The sequence below is a fragment of the Periplaneta americana genome, chromosome 1 (genome assembly GCF_040183065.1).
Source record: "Periplaneta americana isolate PAMFEO1 chromosome 1, P.americana_PAMFEO1_priV1, whole genome shotgun sequence".
NCBI classification, from domain to species: Eukaryota; Metazoa; Arthropoda; class Insecta; order Blattodea; family Blattidae; genus Periplaneta; species Periplaneta americana.
Window position 1 is genome coordinate 112333767 of NC_091117.1, and position 17428 is coordinate 112351194.

Here is a 17428-nt window from a genome sequence, read left to right on the forward strand (position 1 = left end):
ACGAAGGATATATTAATTGCTACTTTGCGCTGTATTTTACAGAATATTTACTTTAAACCTCATTACCTAATTTTGTCTTACACCACTTCTGTTCTGAACGGCTCAAATAATCACTGGGAATGTAAAATCAACACCAATAACAGTCATCCAAATTATTACAGAAAAGATTGCTTTTTATATTAAATTTAAAAAGGCTCTTGAGAACTTAATACATCTGCCATATGAATCTACACCAACACATCAGAAATTTATAGACACAGTCTGGATTTATTCAAGAAGTGAATATTTTGCAAAAGGATTACAATACTCCATGAATACTTGAAAAATTAACACCATGATCCCTACTTGAATGCAATATAACGTTCAACTTTTGAAAAATATAAAGAAAAAAAAACACGATTACAAAAATTATGGAATTACTTGCATTAAAAACTGTAGATACATTATCCAAAATCGGAATTGTTATACATTTACACATATGATTTCTGCAAAAAAAAATAATAATATACTGTAACAGATATTTTCTTTGTTTTTATTTAAATTCTCCTTCCTGACATACAAATATGTAACTGATAACTAATAAATGTTTTATACAACACAATGCGTAGGCTACCTACAACGTGAATTATTGGTTATGACTGAGTTATGATTTTCTCTTGGTCTTTAGGGAATCTAAAGAACGACAAATTCGGAGATTTAAACTTGTTCTTACTGCAGTTTTCGTCATTGCACACATTGCCTTTATTCCTATGCATGATTAAAACGTTATTATAACATCTCTCATCCCTTTAAAGCATGTGCTGGCTGAACGAGACTATGACCAGTGCCTTGCCTGCCGCTTGGGCGCTAGTGTAGCGAATGTTGGCAGAAAAAGTGTTGAAGTTTCGTGACTGTATGTATTAAACTGTGGGTATAGAGTGGTCATTGCGCCGCCATGTTTGAAGAAAATTGAACGACGTCGGTAATGAACTTATGCGCCCAAAACAAAAGGGGCGTGGTGATAACTGACATTAGAATCGTCAGCTGTCTTAATTTCGTTTGCATAAATCAGTTAAACTGAAGTGGAAAAACCTAGTATTTCGTGAAATACGTGCTAGGAACTTAATCTAAACTTATGTACGCTACATTTAAAACACTTGAGCTATTCCTAGAAGGAATGCTTAAAATTGTCATGCTGTATGACAAAAAGTCCTAGCAAATATACTGAAGAAAATGTTAATATTCCTAGGTTCTTTTAAAGGCGACCTACAAGATTGCCTATAAAATGAACGAGTATGATTCGGATGATTTTATTAAATTGTTTTCCCAGTCTCTACACATTGCAAAACTATTTACTATACCATAAGATATAGAATGGAAGTAGGCCCTATCTGTAGTAAACAACCTTTTCCTCCAAGCTTGTAACGTGGGTGAAACATGACAAAACACGCTTTCAGTTTTTTTGTTACAGTAAAGTATAATTATTATCGAAATGTGACCGTGAGGCCAACAGCCGGCTAGTGTGTCTGAGCCTTTCAAGGGCTGTGGCAAAACAGATAATTATTAGTGGTATAATTGAGCACCCACGTACAATAATGGGGTAAGTAGTTACGAAATATATTCATATTTACCCCATTATTGCACGTGGGTGCTCAATTATTATGTTCTTTCATGTCCTTCCAGTCAAAATACTAACAACAATACGACCTACCCCAGAGTTTTGCGTTATTTTGGATGCGAGTGTCGAAATGCAATTTTAATATTTGATTGCTATTACTAGGTTTCAAACGGAATTGTAGTGGTTTTATCCGTATTTTGTTTAAATTTATTACTAGTGAACCATTTATTTGATTAATCGTTTGTCTTCGAAATAGGCCTACTTCTTATAAGCTACAGCTCATTGTCTTCTTGTATAAGCAGTAAGGACAGAAGGAGCAGAAATAAAGGATGCCAGTGTCGAAATACAGTTTTAATATTGTATTGCTATTTGTTTTTCACTGGGTCTGAAACGGAATTGTATTGGTTTTATCCGTATTTAGTTTAAGTACATTACCAGTGAACCATTTATTTTGTTTATGCCGGGCGTTGTTACACATTTATGCATGAAAAAAATGCTGCTAATTAACAAAACTATGGACTTAACTTCATAAAATTTACATGACATATGATATATCAGTTGTCTTTTTCCTTTTGACATTGCAGTTATATGCAGCACACATAACAGGCATGTTTTTTCTTCGTTTTTTTGTACTTCTTACCTCCGTTATACAACATTGTAAGCAGACGAATTTTTACAAAAGCGGGCGCTTAGCTCAGATCAGCCGTGTTTCGCGGTGGCACCGCAAAGAGCGCTGTACAGGACAACATGGCCACTCTATAGTCTTCTCTTTCTAACTCGTTGGTATTATCACAGTCTAATATATACAGTCGCGCAACTCATACTTATAGAATATGCCAACAGTTGATAGCTGGCGCGACAGTAGCCCTCTAGCGGCAGGCAAGTTAAAAGTGTGCACACGACATATGATAACACATCAGAAAACGGGTTTTGCGTAATTTATTTTATATTTTTATGCTATACAGTAAGTGTATATGGTTGTTATTAATTTAACTTTAGAATCCTAGAAGAATTTCACACGCAGTTAATCTACAAGTTTCAGAAGCTGGGAATAAACGTAATTCTTTCTGCTCCTTACAACTGAATCATGGTCCTGAACACGTATCATGGTTTGACATAATATAATTGTTTGTACGTAGACGGTTAATTCAATTCATTCCTAAATATATTTATGAACCATTGGAACTCTATATTTCCTGTGAGAAGAGTCAAATTTGTAGGGCACATCTCGTAGGGTACATCGCGTGGTGAACTCCTCTCCATATATCCCGAGAAATTAACTATTTTCAATACCGCGAATTGGGGTAAACTCGGCCGCTGAGGTAAACTTAAAAATAAAAAAGGGGAAGATTTAAACCTTAATTTGACAGACATTGATTTATGAAGTTCATTATTTTTTCATTTTTTTTATTATTTTGAGTCGTTAATAGTGCTGATATGGTTTAAATTTTTATGGAAAGTTTACCGCATTTTACATTACATTTCCAGTTTTCACACATAAGCTTAATTTTAACTTACCTACCTATATAATACGTAATTTACATGCACTTACTGGTATTATGACGTAGGTGAGAACAAATGAATACACAATTAACTCAGAAAATGTAGGCCTAATTTTATTTTCAGAGCAGAAGTAGTGTAAGTCAAAAATGGGTAATGAGGGTTAAAGTAAACATTCTGTAAAATACAGCGCAAAGTAGCAGTTAATACTGAATTTATTTAAACTATTAGTAGTCAGTGAATAGGAAAAGGATATATATTAATTGCTACTTTGCGCTGTATTTTACAGAATTTTTACTTTAAACTTCATTACCTAATTTTGACTTATATCACTTCTGCTCTGAACGGCTCAATTAATCACTGGCAATGTAAAATCAACACCAATAACAGTCATGCAAATTATTACAGAAGAGATTGCTTTTTATATTCAATTTAAAAAGGCTCTTTTATTTCTTGAGAACCTAATACGTCTGCCACATGAATCTACACCAACACATCAGAAATTTATCGACACAGTCTGGATTTACTCAAGAAGTGAATATTTTGCAAAAGGATTATAATACGCCATGAATTCTTGAAAAATTAACACCATGATTCCTACTTGAATGAAATATATAATTCAACTTTTGAAAAATATAAAGAAAAAAACACGAATACAATAATTATGGAATTATTCGCATTAAAAACTGTAGATACATGATCCAAAATCGCAATGGTTACATATTTACACATGATCTCTGCAAAACAATAATATACTGTAACAGGTATTTACTTTGTTTTTATTTAAACTCTCCTTCCTGACATACAAATGGGTAACTGATAACTAATAAATCATAAATGTTTTATAGAACACAATACGTAGGCTACCTCAAGAGGCCTATATATATATATTAGTCCTCTTGGGCTACCTACAGCGTGGATTATAGGTTATGACTGAGTTACGATTTTCTCTTGGTCTTTAGGGAATCTGAAGAACGACAAATTCGGAGATTTAAACTTGTTCTTACTGCAATTTTCGTTATTGCACACATTGCCTTTACTCCGACGCATGATTAAAACGTTATTATAACATCTCGCATACCTTTTAAGCACGTGCTGGCTGTATCGAACCTATGACCAGTGCCTTGCCTGCCGCTTGAGCGCTAGTGTCGTGAATGTTGGCAAAAAAAAGTGTTGAAGTTGCGCGACTGTATATATTAGACTGTGGTATTATTGTGAATTGAGTTACATATTAAGACTATGTTAATAAGTAAAAAGTAAAATACACACAAAATTTTACGTTTTATAACAGCTGTAAGCCTATGTTTTATTAGTTTCTCTAAATATAGCCCAGATATTAAATGACAAGCTATACTCGATGCAACCAAAGCAAAGCACCTAAAGACGGATGAATTTAATCGGCAGAAGTTTGACTTCGTCACAAATTTAATGACCTTACAGCTAATGTAACCTAATATGAAATTATGTAATTCAGTGCTCACCAGGTGATTTCAAGAGAGACGACGCATGTAACTAATAGGAGTAAAATATAAGAAAATTTAAAAATATATATATCCAGTAATTAAGTAATTGAGAAAAATTCATTTGAAATTGGAATTAACACAGAGAACTTTTGAAAACTGCAATTATTAAAACTACAAATAACCTCTTAGCATGCAACATAATAATTAAAGAATGACACTAATAGAAAGTTACTGATGATCATAACTCGCCACATTTATTGAAACGATAAGATACTTACGATTAACATTGTTATCAGAAACAACAGGAGCCACAGCTAGGTACACTTCTTTTCGCGTGATGAAGACATCATGTAGTCTAATATAATTTGAAACAAATATTGTCGCGTGATGGAGACATCGTGTAGTCTAATATAGTTTGAAACAAATATTGATCTCAACGTGTCTCGCAACTAGGCAGAGGCTTTTGCAGAATAAAATTGTTCTTACATTATTTTGAACAATAATGACAAATTGTGTGTGATGCAAGTGCTAACTTTTCTCTTTGTTAACAAAAAGAGCCCTAAGCATTAATAAAAAGAAAATTGAAGTAGGCCCTATAAACACAATTAATACTAAACTCTTGATGGTACAAACTTATTAATACAGATATTTCGCTTATGCTCAGTCCGTCTTATCTTATAATTCTCTGCGGCAGTGGTACCTGTATTGAGAGGGTTTAATTATCCAGCAACGAATATTATGATTTACGGTACGTTTCATTTAAATCCGAGGTAATGAGACATTTTTTTGAAATTTTAAAGTCTTAATTATTACTTTTTCACTTATAAATCAGCTTTTTACAAAACTATAGCGAAATGTTTAAATTAAATATTGATGTATCTGAAAAATATAGTACATGTACCAACTCGTTGCAGAGTACCTTTGATAAGCACTCCTTGCGGAGGCTGGCGGTACTATACACCGCCATGTTTATTAGGGAACGATCCATAGTACTGATGGCCTCCGCAGGGAGCGCTTATTAGAGGTCTTTAGCCTCTTTATAGTATCTAACTCTTTGGTATTTACGTATATTGTCGTACTTAAACCAACGAGTTAGAAAGAGAAAGATATAGAGTGGTCTTTGCGACGCCATGATTGAAGAAAATTTAACGACCGCCCGCCATGACCTTATGCGCCCAAAACAAAGGGGGCGTGGCGATAAGTGACATTAGAATCGTCTGCTGTCAAAATTTCGTTAGCATAAATCTGTTAAACTGAAGTGGAAAAACCTAGTATTTCGTGAAATACGTGCTAGGAACTTAATCTAAACTTATGTACGCTACATTTAAAACACTTGAGCTATTCCTAGAAGGAATGCTTAAAAGAATAACCTAAGCAAAATTGTCATGTAGTATGACAAAAAGTCCTAGCAAATATACTGAAGAAAATGTTAATATTCCTAGGTTCTTTTAAATGCGACCTGCAAGATTGCCTATAAAATGAACGAGTATGATACGGATGATTTTATTAAATTGTTTTCCCAGTCTCTACGCGTTGCAAAACTATTTATTATACCATAAGTTATAGAATGAAAGTAGGCCCTAACTGTAGTAAACAACCTTTACCGCCAAGCTTGTAACTTGGGTAAAACATGACCAATCACGCTTTCAGTTTTTTTGTTTTTTTTTTTTGTTACAGTAGAGTATAATTATCGAAATGTGAATGTGAGGCGAACAGCCGACTGGTCTGTCTGAGCCTTTCAAGGGCTGTGGCACCACAGATTATTATTAGTGTGTAATTAAGCACCCACGTACAATAATGGGGTAAGTAGTTACGAAATATATTCATACTGTGACAGCCACCTCGAGACTCGAACACACTTCCCGCAAGAGAGCAGGTCGCGCGCGAGTCGACACGGGCTCCACAGAGCACTGGGGTTCGAACACGCGTCCGACAGGGCGCGCGGCAGGCGAAACGCTGGTACGGAGAGCATCTGCATGCTGAAGGGCAGAGGGGGTGTATTACGGCGCGCGGCGGAGAGGCTAAGTCGTCCGTGTTTTGGGCGGGTTGCGCGCGCATCTGGTGCTGGCAGAGAGGAGAGGGATCTGGACTGTTCGAGAGTGCTTTCTCTGGAGTGCTATCTCTGGACACGCGTGGAACTTTCCAGGCTACGTCGCTGTGGTTATAAAAGAAGAAACGCGAGTGAACTCGGACAGTGTGTGTGATTCATGATTAGTTCAGTCAGTAAGTCAGTGAACAGAGCAAGCCAGCCAGTCTTGTGTACCGGAGTTCGACTAGAGTGTACGTCCGCAACTGTGTCAGCATCCGAAGGCCTGAGTTCGAGTGCAGTGCACCGCAGTTGGAGGGACCTGAGTTCGAGTGCAGTGGACTGTCTCTGAAGGTCTGTGGTTCGAGATACTGTGAACTCGAGTGACTGAGCTAGAAGAACTGTGAACATCAGAACTGATAGTTGTGATTTGTAAATAGTGCTTTGTAAATATTAGTTAAAATTCAGTTCATTGTTGTTCTAAATATTCCAAGTAAATTGTCATTGTCGTCTGTGGAGTGCAATAACGAATACTGTGTTACTGTGTGGAGAGCAAATCCCATTGTTGAGATAATAAAGTTACATTGTTGTTCAGTAATAAAATTTACAATACTTACTCCATTATTGCACGTGGGTGCTCAATTATGTTCTTTCATGTCCTTCCAGTCAAAATACTAACAACAATACGACCTACCCCACAGTTCTTCGTTATTTTGGATGCGAGTGTCGAAATGCAATTTTAATATTTGATTGCTATTACTGGGTTTCAAACGGAATTGTAGTGGTTTTATCCTTATTTAGTTTAACTTTATTTCTAGTGAACCATTTATTTGATTAATCGTTTATCTTCGAAATAGGCCTACTTTTTATAAGCTACAGCTCATCGTCTTCTATAAGCAGTAAGGATAGAAGGAGCAGAAATAAAGGATGTCGGTGTCGAAATACAATTTTAATATCGTATTGGTATTTGTTTTTCACTGGGTCTGAAAAGGAATTGTAGTGGTTTTATCCGTATTTAGTTTAAGTACATTACCAGTGAACTATTTATTTTGTTTATGCCGGGAGTTGTAACACATTTATGCATGAAAAAAAATGCTGCTAATTAACAAAACTATGGACGTAGCTTCATAAAATTTACATGAAATATGATATATCAGTTGTCTTTTTCCTTTTGACATTGCAGTTATATGGAGCACACACAACAGGCATGTTTTTTCTTTGTTTTTTTTTTTCTTTTTTTTTTTTTGTAGTTCTTACCTCCGTTATACAACATTGTAAGCAGACGAATTTTTACAAAGGCGGGCGCTTAGCTCAGATCTGCCGGTTTCGCGGTGGCACCGTAAAGAGCGCTGTACAGGACAACATGGCCACTCCAACAGTCTACTATATAGTAGACTGTGGCCACTCTGTATTCTTCTCTTTCTATCTCGTTGACTTAAACATATAACCTATAAGTATATTACAAATTACGTACGAACGCTATTTTGAATCTGAATATTCAGATGATGAGGAAATGAAGTTACATGAACATATTTTGTTTGTCAGAAATATCTGAAAATAACATTGTATCTTACGAAAATAAGGGCGACTTTTGGACACTGGTTTCGATTTGAATGATGATATAGTGAGGATCACGTAAGTTCAGTTCCCAAACAGCAAATATTTCCGCCTTGTCAGTGTTGCCAACTGTTACCAGATATCACCACATGTAGTAAAATCACGATCCTATGTACTGAATGACTTCTTTACTCACAGTACTTTACCTTAATGTTGGAAGGTTATTCTAAATAGTTTCAATAATAATTAGAATAATAATAATAATGAGAAATGTATTGCTATGTTCTATTCTTTTATTCCTTTACATTATTATTAGTATTAGCATTAATAGGTTACTATACGTAAATATACAACAAAGTATAGTATATAATATTCAAGAATCAAATCTGTTCCAAGACCAATTAAATTATTGTCACTTCACTTCAAAGATTCCAGCGTACATATACTGTACTTCCTAAAGGTAGATAAATTAATAACCAATTGACTTTTGGTTGGAATTCGAATGAACTTCTGATTATCTTTTGAAATTAGTAAGGAAATGGATAATAGGGCCTACAAATAGGCTAAAACTGAAATAATAATAAATCAACTTACAAAAATAATTTTGGTCCTTAAAAGCCATAAGTAATTTCACTTCTAGATACCTTTTTAAAGATTTCATTTGTTTGTAAATTACTTAATAATGTTACACTTACACTTATTATTTCTGCAACTCCACGTCTGTCATTGAAAAAATGTATGACACATAACTGTGAAGTCTCTTTTTGGCTCTTGTGTCCTAAATTTAAATAAGAAAAAACAAATGATTCAAGAAATGTGAGCTGGTGAAAATTAAATACTCAATTAATAAAACAATTACTACCAAAAGAGTATTTCATTAATTCTATACAAAAGATGGATTACACAGAACAGATGGCCAGAAATCATTGATTTATACACAACATACAGCATGAAACGATCATCAAAAAATGCTTTTTGTACACAATAACATCTTTCAAACGAAGTGAAATAGCCAATAAGTTCAATAAATATTATGATAATAAGTAATAACTATAATTAATAATTATCTACAAGCTGTAAAAGGGAATAAAATAGTATATTGTTGAAATTAGGGGGTTATGGTTTATTACGTGTATTTATAATTTTAATTACTTTTTCTACATTTAATTATATTTTAATTTCTATTAGATTAGTTGGTGGTGTGGTTGTTAGTTTTATCTGTGTACGTCAGACTATTAAGGAAAAACTGAAAGAAATATTAAATCTACAATCTACTTTATATAACAATATTTAATCAAGAACTGAATATTACTATTAATTTAATAACATAAGACCCAAAACATCTCCAAGTCCAGACAATACACATGCTGATTTTCTTAAACATGTTGGCAAACAAGCAAACTCACTACTTTTATCTTGTAATCTCATCTGAAATACAATATCTGTCTGGAGAAAATCTATCATAACATCAATTTTGAAAAGCAATTATTCAACTAATATCTTTTCGAGTTATCGACAGATACCACTTACTAGTATGATAGCCAAAATTATGGAAGAGATGATTTTATAGATTGAATTGGTTCCTGGAATCTAGTAACTAACTTTCATCTTATTGAGTTGACTTTAGAGAATTGCATTCAACAAATGGACAGATTTTAAATTTTAGTCAAGATATTAAAGATATTTTAAACAGAAAACAAAACACCTTAACAATTTTAATTTATTTTCAAGGATCATATGGCTCTGTAGATATAAATCACTTAAGAAATTGCAAACTTAGGGTGTCCATGATAAAGTGTTACACTGGGCCTGTGACTTGATTATTTGATTCATTGTCACAAATATGTAAATAGAGACAGATTCATCTGGGCTTCCCACATTGTTGTTTTCAGGAATACATTTTCCAATATTAATGTCGATGGTCTAACTAAAGAAATAGATCTTATGATAATCTCATCATTTGCAGATAATATGGTTCTCTAGAACAAAAAAATCACAGTCCACAAATATTAATAAACTGAGCCAAAATCCCAACAGACTTTTTGACTCTACTTGGAGAACTCAAACTTGCTCAATTAAGGGAAACTTTACTAATAAAACACAATCCCAAGTTATTTCAAAATGAATAGTATATAAGTTAACTTTAACAGATGATGTTAAGAAATGTGATACTTCTCCAGACATTTTAAAAATCATTAGAAACGATAAATGATCTGGTCAGTGAGTGACTACATACAGTATTTTTTTATAGATGGATCCTGTTTACCAAGCCATAGATGTAGTGGTGTTGTAGTACAATACCAGTATATTCCCTTTTACAGGGAATTATATTCAAACACTTGTTTGCCCCATTTTAACCGTGACAACGCTTTTTAGTTTTTTAAACATTCTGGTTATTGTATTGTGTTTGTGTTTAGTGAAAGATTTTAGATAAGGGCGCAAATAGCCATAGTAGCTGACGCGCCCTTTTTAAACGCCACTAACTAACTAACTAACTAACTTCAAACACTGACTAATTTTGATAGTGAAAATTTAGATACACTTTTAAGCTTACAAAATCTCCAGTATCGACTTCATAAATCTGAGAAGGCTCTCATACTATCAGATTCAAAATCAGATATTCTTGCTGCAGTATTGGATGTAACAGCATGAAATCTCAATATTTTACAGTGTTTTAATATTTTAAGCAAAATGGTCGAATTACATCGACGACTGGTACTTCCGTGGATCCATGAACTTTATGGAGTGGGAGATAATGAGATAGCTGAAAGGTAGCAAAATTACTGTAAGGTTATCTATACCTGCATCTTACCACACTGTTAAAAGAATAACAAGATCAGAACATGACAATGTGGTAACAAAAATCGGAATGATTCTAAAGCAAATGAAAAAATTGCAATAGGCCATCCGGAATCCACTCCACGATGGAGGAAAATCCTCAGAAGAAACCAACTAATCAGACCAAATGGGGGATCCAAACTACCCTCGAGTGCAGCTCTGAATTTGCAGGCCAACGAGTCTACCGACTAAGCTACATTGGTGGCTCCACTAAAAATATGAAGTACATGGCACTCAGATTATTAAATTGACAAACCTAAACAATTATTCATCAGTTAAGCTATAAAATATAATACATAGCAAGCAAGTTAATTCAATTTAAAAGTACAAACAATTCAATCAGTTGAAATATACAGAAATTGATAATAAATATCATGCAAATTACTTCACATTACAAGCATAAACAATTCATCACTTGTGGTATACAGCCTACTATTTAATTTACAGCACATACAATTCATCAGTTAAGCTATAGGCCTACAGTCTACTATTCAATTTACAGCATATATAATTCATCAATTAAGCGAAACAAAAATATAGTACAATACATAGTAAAAATAATACACCTAATTTAATAACTGAACTTCTATGAAAATCTACAGTGGCAGTACTCATATTATCACAGGCCATGATTGTCTCAAATATTTACAAAGAACTGATATTTCAGAATCTCCCCATGCCATTTCTGAAATCTCAATGAAGATATGAATCATTGTCTTGACTGTTTAACTTTACACAGCTTTCAATCATCTGGTTAAATATTGGAGTGCAAGATAACAAATGACATCAACTGCTGAACACTTGGTATCAATCAACCAACAACTTCATTACATTAAAGGGGAAAAAAAACTGAAAGAATTAATTGTATATAGACACAACACATAAGACAAGGCCGCTTCAGAACAGTAATTGGCAAGGCTCTGTTGTTTTAGGATTCTTATGTAGATTCAATTTCACCTGAAAGAAAAAAGTAGCATCTATAAGTATGCCTAATTATGAGAAATAAGAGAAACGGTTGCAATAGTAGTAGTAGTAGTAGTAGTAGTAGTAGTAGTAGTAGTAGTAGTAGTAGTAGTAGTAGTAGTAGTAGTAGTAGTAGTAGTAGTAGTAGTAATAGTAGTAGTAGTAGTAGTGATACTAATGATAATAATGATAATAATAATAATAATAATAATAATAATAATAATAATAATAATAATGACTGTAAAGTATGGAAATTAATATTGCAATGTAATATCAAAAGGTGATTTCACACCATCAACTCTTATCATTTAGTACAACAAATCTATTATATTCAGTTGCAATCACCAGTAGCTGTTCTTTCCTCCATTTTGTTGTTGGCTGATTTTTCACAAGTCTGCTATGATATGCAGCACTATCCATGACAATAACGCATTGCCCTAATGTTCTCAGGTTAACAACTGTGTTTGCACCCACTTCTCAACTACAGGGCTATTCATAGCACTATGGTAGTCCTGACTTTTCTTTCAATTGCATGAAAAAATTAAATCAGCACCTGCAATAAAAATTATACCTGGGCATATAATTACGTCACATGAATTCACAGCATTTAAATAAAGAAAATAAAACATAACATAACATAACATGACATGACATGAGATCCTCTTTGGTGAAAGGCTTTCCCACGTTTTTATTTAGTCACCAATTTTTATATTTTTGTACCCTAATTTAAAAAATTACACTTGCCAAATTTATGTAAAATAAAAATCAATATAACTTACCGAGTATAAATCCACCTTTCGTTCTGGCATCTAATCTTCCACCCTCATTTGTTGGTCTACGAATAACACCATTCATGTCACTGGAAACTTCACCTGGTTTATTTCATGAATAAGTGGGTGATCCTACTTAAAAAAACAGAGAGAGAAAAGCAATTCACATTGACACTCTAAGAGACACAAAAATTTTAAAGACAGGAAAACCGTTCAAGAATTTTATAACTAGCCTCTAGTTATAATATGAAACTATTAATTGCAAAACATGTTGTTCCCACCTGAATTCATTACTAGTAGCCTATATTAATTGCAATTTCATATTCCACATAAGTGTTAACCTATTTGTTAGTAAAAAATTCAATCACTCAATGTCTCACAATACATTGAAATTTACCGTTCATAAAAATCCAAGTCTCATCCAAGAATACTACGGGTTTAGGGTTCTCACGCTCCACATTTCTTATTTATTCTCTTAAAAACGAATAACATCACTTTCTCGTACATGTGTATAAGGATCCCCTTTGCTCCATAGAAATTTCATCTCTTTCAAAATTTTTTTCACCGATGATAAGGATACTCTAAATAAATATGTTTCATAATCATCATTCATATGTTCCAGAACTTTTGCTGCTGTTAGTACTTCCCCTGTAACAGTAAATGAAAATTATGCCATATTTTTATACATATGGCTAATATCAGAATTACATTGCATAAATCAACACAATAATTCCTGTAACTTCCCTACCTTTATGTAACTTGTCATAAATAAATCTCGCAATTGCATCTTCCGTAAAATCATCAGCATCAGTCACTGGATGTTTACGTAGTCTATGTTTTCCTAGTGTCACAAGTGGGGTCCCCTTCTGTGAATTTATCACTTTCGTGGCTGTAGTAAAACCAAGCTGTAATAACAAACAATAACATAACACTTCTAAAAATTGTTATATCATAAAATTCATGCATGATACCAACATTTACATCTATATGAATAGAAAATGATCAACATGTTTGGTTGGATCTACGATAGGTTTAAGTAGGCTAATATTTAGGTAATTCTCCAGAAAAGCTACATCAAAGAAGGCATAATTTTATTTTGTTTAATTGATTTCTGTGATATTTACATAGTGATGAACACGTGGTTTCAGTGCACAGCCACAAATACTTTCAGCACAAAAATCCTTTGACACTTACCTGTATATTCTAATGCATTGTTGTAGTCCCTCCCTCAAATGTGTTACTAATTACCAATACAACATGCGAGAGGTCCAGGACGAAGAGAAATGGTTAGTTTCCCAGTAGTGCGTCCTCGTCCTCTCGAGTGTTATATCTTAACAAGTACGTTGGGTGGGGTAGCTTTTCTGAAGAAACACCATATTTAATATTACTTAGACCGGTCATGAATAAATTATTCAGCCAGAGTCAACGTTCCTATGCTTTATAGAGTATGTTATATAGTTATTATATAAAATAGAATTATTTTTAAGCATCATAACAGGCCAACATTCATGTAATATTTGTTGCAATATCAAGTTAATAATTACAATATGACTTGTATTTTCTTCGGCCGATGTGACATGTAAATTGTGATCTGAACGGTTAATTTAATACCAAAAGAGAAAACTGGAAATTTACTTTCGTGCTGTTTGATTACTTGTTCGACTAATTTGTAAATGTATTTAAGCTATCACCTACTGCAGTATTACAATATCTTAAATGTATTTAGTTTGGCAATATGAAAATCACTGACTTGATTAAACATGTAGGCCTAACCTAAAAATTTGTTTTGTTTGACTACAATCATGAAATTATTAGTGCAAACTCCTAAAACTGAATACCACTTTGAAATGTATGCTTAAGAATACTTACTCCTAATAATTGTCCTATTCTGGTTGTAATTGCTGTCTCCGTTAGCATAATTCCTTCTTCATTATCTTCTTTCTTCAACTCATTATACACGTGAACTACAGATTTCTGAAGCGTACTCTGAATGCCACACATTTTCTTCCTTGGAGGAGTCACTGCAACACTATTTCATTTTTTTGACATAGTAATAAAAATCTAAACACGAAAGAAATTCATTAAAATTTGAAATAATATTTCTATCCATTACCCACGTGCATTATCACGCCCAAGTATATTATATTCATTCGTACTTATCTGACTATTCTTGAATTATAACCACAACGCAACACATAAAATAACTATTATGTATTAATATTAATACTAATATTAATTAATTATTAATAAGTTCGAATTTCACTATCTTCCAGTAACCAGCTGAGAAATCTAGTACAATTTTAATTTCATGGAACTCCAGTACCGGCAAATATTGTCGATATTTGCCTCAGCTGCCAACATACCGGTTACAAAATCACTACCATTTATAGTATTTGTCAGTATCGAAATTCGAAACGAAGTTGGCAAAAGAAAATTCAACCTTCAAACTAGAAAATCACCATAATCCACTAGCATTTGTAGTAATGGGGGAAAAATGGTTAGGTTTCACCCTTAGGGTATCAAGTTACCTGGTCTTCCCTATACTTCAGATTGAATGGACCTCAGTTCTTTGCTATTCATGATATGATAAGAGGATTCTTTGCTATGTTCTGATTAAAATTATGTAAACTGTTAAGACAAAGATACATTATTTCAAATGTTTAATTAATACTATTAAATCTCATCAAAATAAAATATAGCCGTATTTATTTTCAGATAATCTGATATTTATCTCCAGATTTCTTCTTTAAGTTTCGTGTTTTAATAGTTTTTATCCCGTGTATCATATAAATAGGCCTACAATGACATCGTACAAGTTCGATAAGTTTCTGACTGCAATTATCAGCCATCTTTCCTCATTTTCAAATAAAAACAATACAATTCGTCGCCACCTCTTATATCTTTTTCTACATTCAATCGTCATAAAGAGTATAAATGTCAAACGTCTTTGATAAATGTGTCAAGAAAATTCGCTGAGCTACCGATTCCAGCGAGAAACTCGCGCGAGGTTTTTGCCGCGAGCGAGAATCTCTTCCAGTGTGTGGACGTCCATTTGAATCCATGTTATCAATTTTTTAATTTTCTCGCAACACATTTCTCGCTAGCGAAAACTCTGCAAGTGTGTTAAAAACATGACCAAACACGCTTTCAGTGAACGTGAGGCCAACAGCCGGCTGGTCTGTCTGAGCCTTTCAAGGGCTGCGGCACCACAGATTATTATTAGTGTATAATTGAGCACCCACGTGCAATAATGGGGTAAGTAGTTACGAAATATATTCATACCACAGTCTAATAGATACAGTCACGCAACTCATACGTATAAAATATGCCACCATTTGACAGCTGGCGCGACAGTAGCCCTCTAGCGGCAGGCAAGTTAAAAGTGTGCACACGACATATGATAACACATCAGAAAACGGGTTTTGCGTAATTTATTTTATATTTTTATGCTATACAATAAGTGTATATGGCTCTTATTAATTCTACTTTAGAATCCTGGAAGAATTTCACACGCAGTTAATCTACAAGTTTCAGAAGCTGGGAATAAACGTAATTCTTTCTGCTCCTTACAACTGAATCATGGCCCTGATCACGTATCATGGTTTGAAATAATATAATTGTTCGTGCGTGGTCGGTTAATTCAATTCATTTCTAAATATATTTATGAATCATTGGAACTTTGTATTTCCTGTGAGAAGAGTAAAAATTAGTAGCTTCAAAATTGTAGGGCATATCTCGTAGGATACATCGCGCGGTGAACTCCTCTCCCTATTTCAGGGGCGTATACTGGTTAAAGGTTTTGGGCTACCGCTGACCCTATTATTACACAAAACATATCTAACAATTACTTTAATTTTAATTACTATGGTAAAACTAATAATACAAAATTATTACATTATGTTATATTATAAACTTTTTCTTTCGTAATTTCCTTGGGCTACCGCCGGTAGCCCCGGTAGCCCGCAAAATACGCCCCTGCGGCCTATTTCCTGAGAAATTAACGATTTTGCATACCACAAATTGGGGTAAACTCGGCCGCTGAGGTAAACTTGAAAATAAAGAAAAGGGGAGGATTTAAACATTAATATGAAGTTCATTATTTTTCCATTTCTTAAGAACCGGTATTTCCTTTATTATTTTGAGTCACAAATAGTACTGATGTGGTTTAAATTTTTATGGCAAGTTTGCCGCATTTTACATTACATTTCCAATTTTTATACATAATGCCTAATTTTAACTTATCCTACCTGTATAATACGTAATTTGCATGCACTTACTGTTAATATGACGTAGGTGAGAACAAATAAATGAACACACAATTTTGTTGAAAAATTGTTAACTTCAATTAACTCGGAAAATGTAGGGCCTAATTTTATTTTCAGAGCAGAAGTGGTGTAAGTCAAAAATGGGTAATGAGGGGTTAAAGTAAACATTCTGTAAAATACAGCGCAAAGTGACAGTTAATATTGAATGTATTTAAACTATTAATAGTCAGTGAATAGCATGAAGGATATATTAATTGCTAATTTGCGCTGTATTTTACATAATTTTTACTTTAAACCTCATTACCTGATTTTGACTTACATCACTTTTGCACTGAACGGCTCAAATAATCACTGGGAATATAAAATCAACACCAATAACAGTCATCTAAATTATTACAGAAAAGATTGCTTTTTATATTAAATTTAAAAAGGCTCTTTTATTTCTTGAG

General features: G+C 33.5%; 1 protein-coding gene across 2 annotated transcripts; it reads right to left on the reverse strand.

Annotated features, from left to right (window-relative positions):
- Positions 1 to 11284: 11284 nt before the first annotated feature.
- On the reverse strand, positions 11285 to 15174 carry LOC138699773 (uncharacterized). 2 transcript variants are annotated; one of them, XR_011332075.1, is made up of 6 exons: positions 14584 to 15173; positions 13463 to 13619; positions 13112 to 13362; positions 12724 to 12846; positions 12290 to 12497; positions 11285 to 11938 (listed from the first exon to the last, which is right to left on the reverse strand). XR_011332075.1 is itself a non-coding variant. In XM_069825905.1 (6 exons), the coding sequence occupies exons 1-4, from the start codon at positions 14713 to 14715 to the stop codon at positions 12796 to 12798; spliced, it is 483 nt and encodes a 160-aa protein (XP_069682006.1). In that variant the 5' UTR covers positions 14716 to 15174; the 3' UTR covers positions 11285 to 11938; positions 12290 to 12497; positions 12724 to 12795. The 2 variants fall into 2 exon arrangements, 1 of the variants encoding a protein (XP_069682006.1); XM_069825905.1 differs by having other exon boundaries at positions 13220 to 13362; positions 14584 to 15174.
- Positions 15175 to 17428: the final 2254 nt, after the last annotated feature.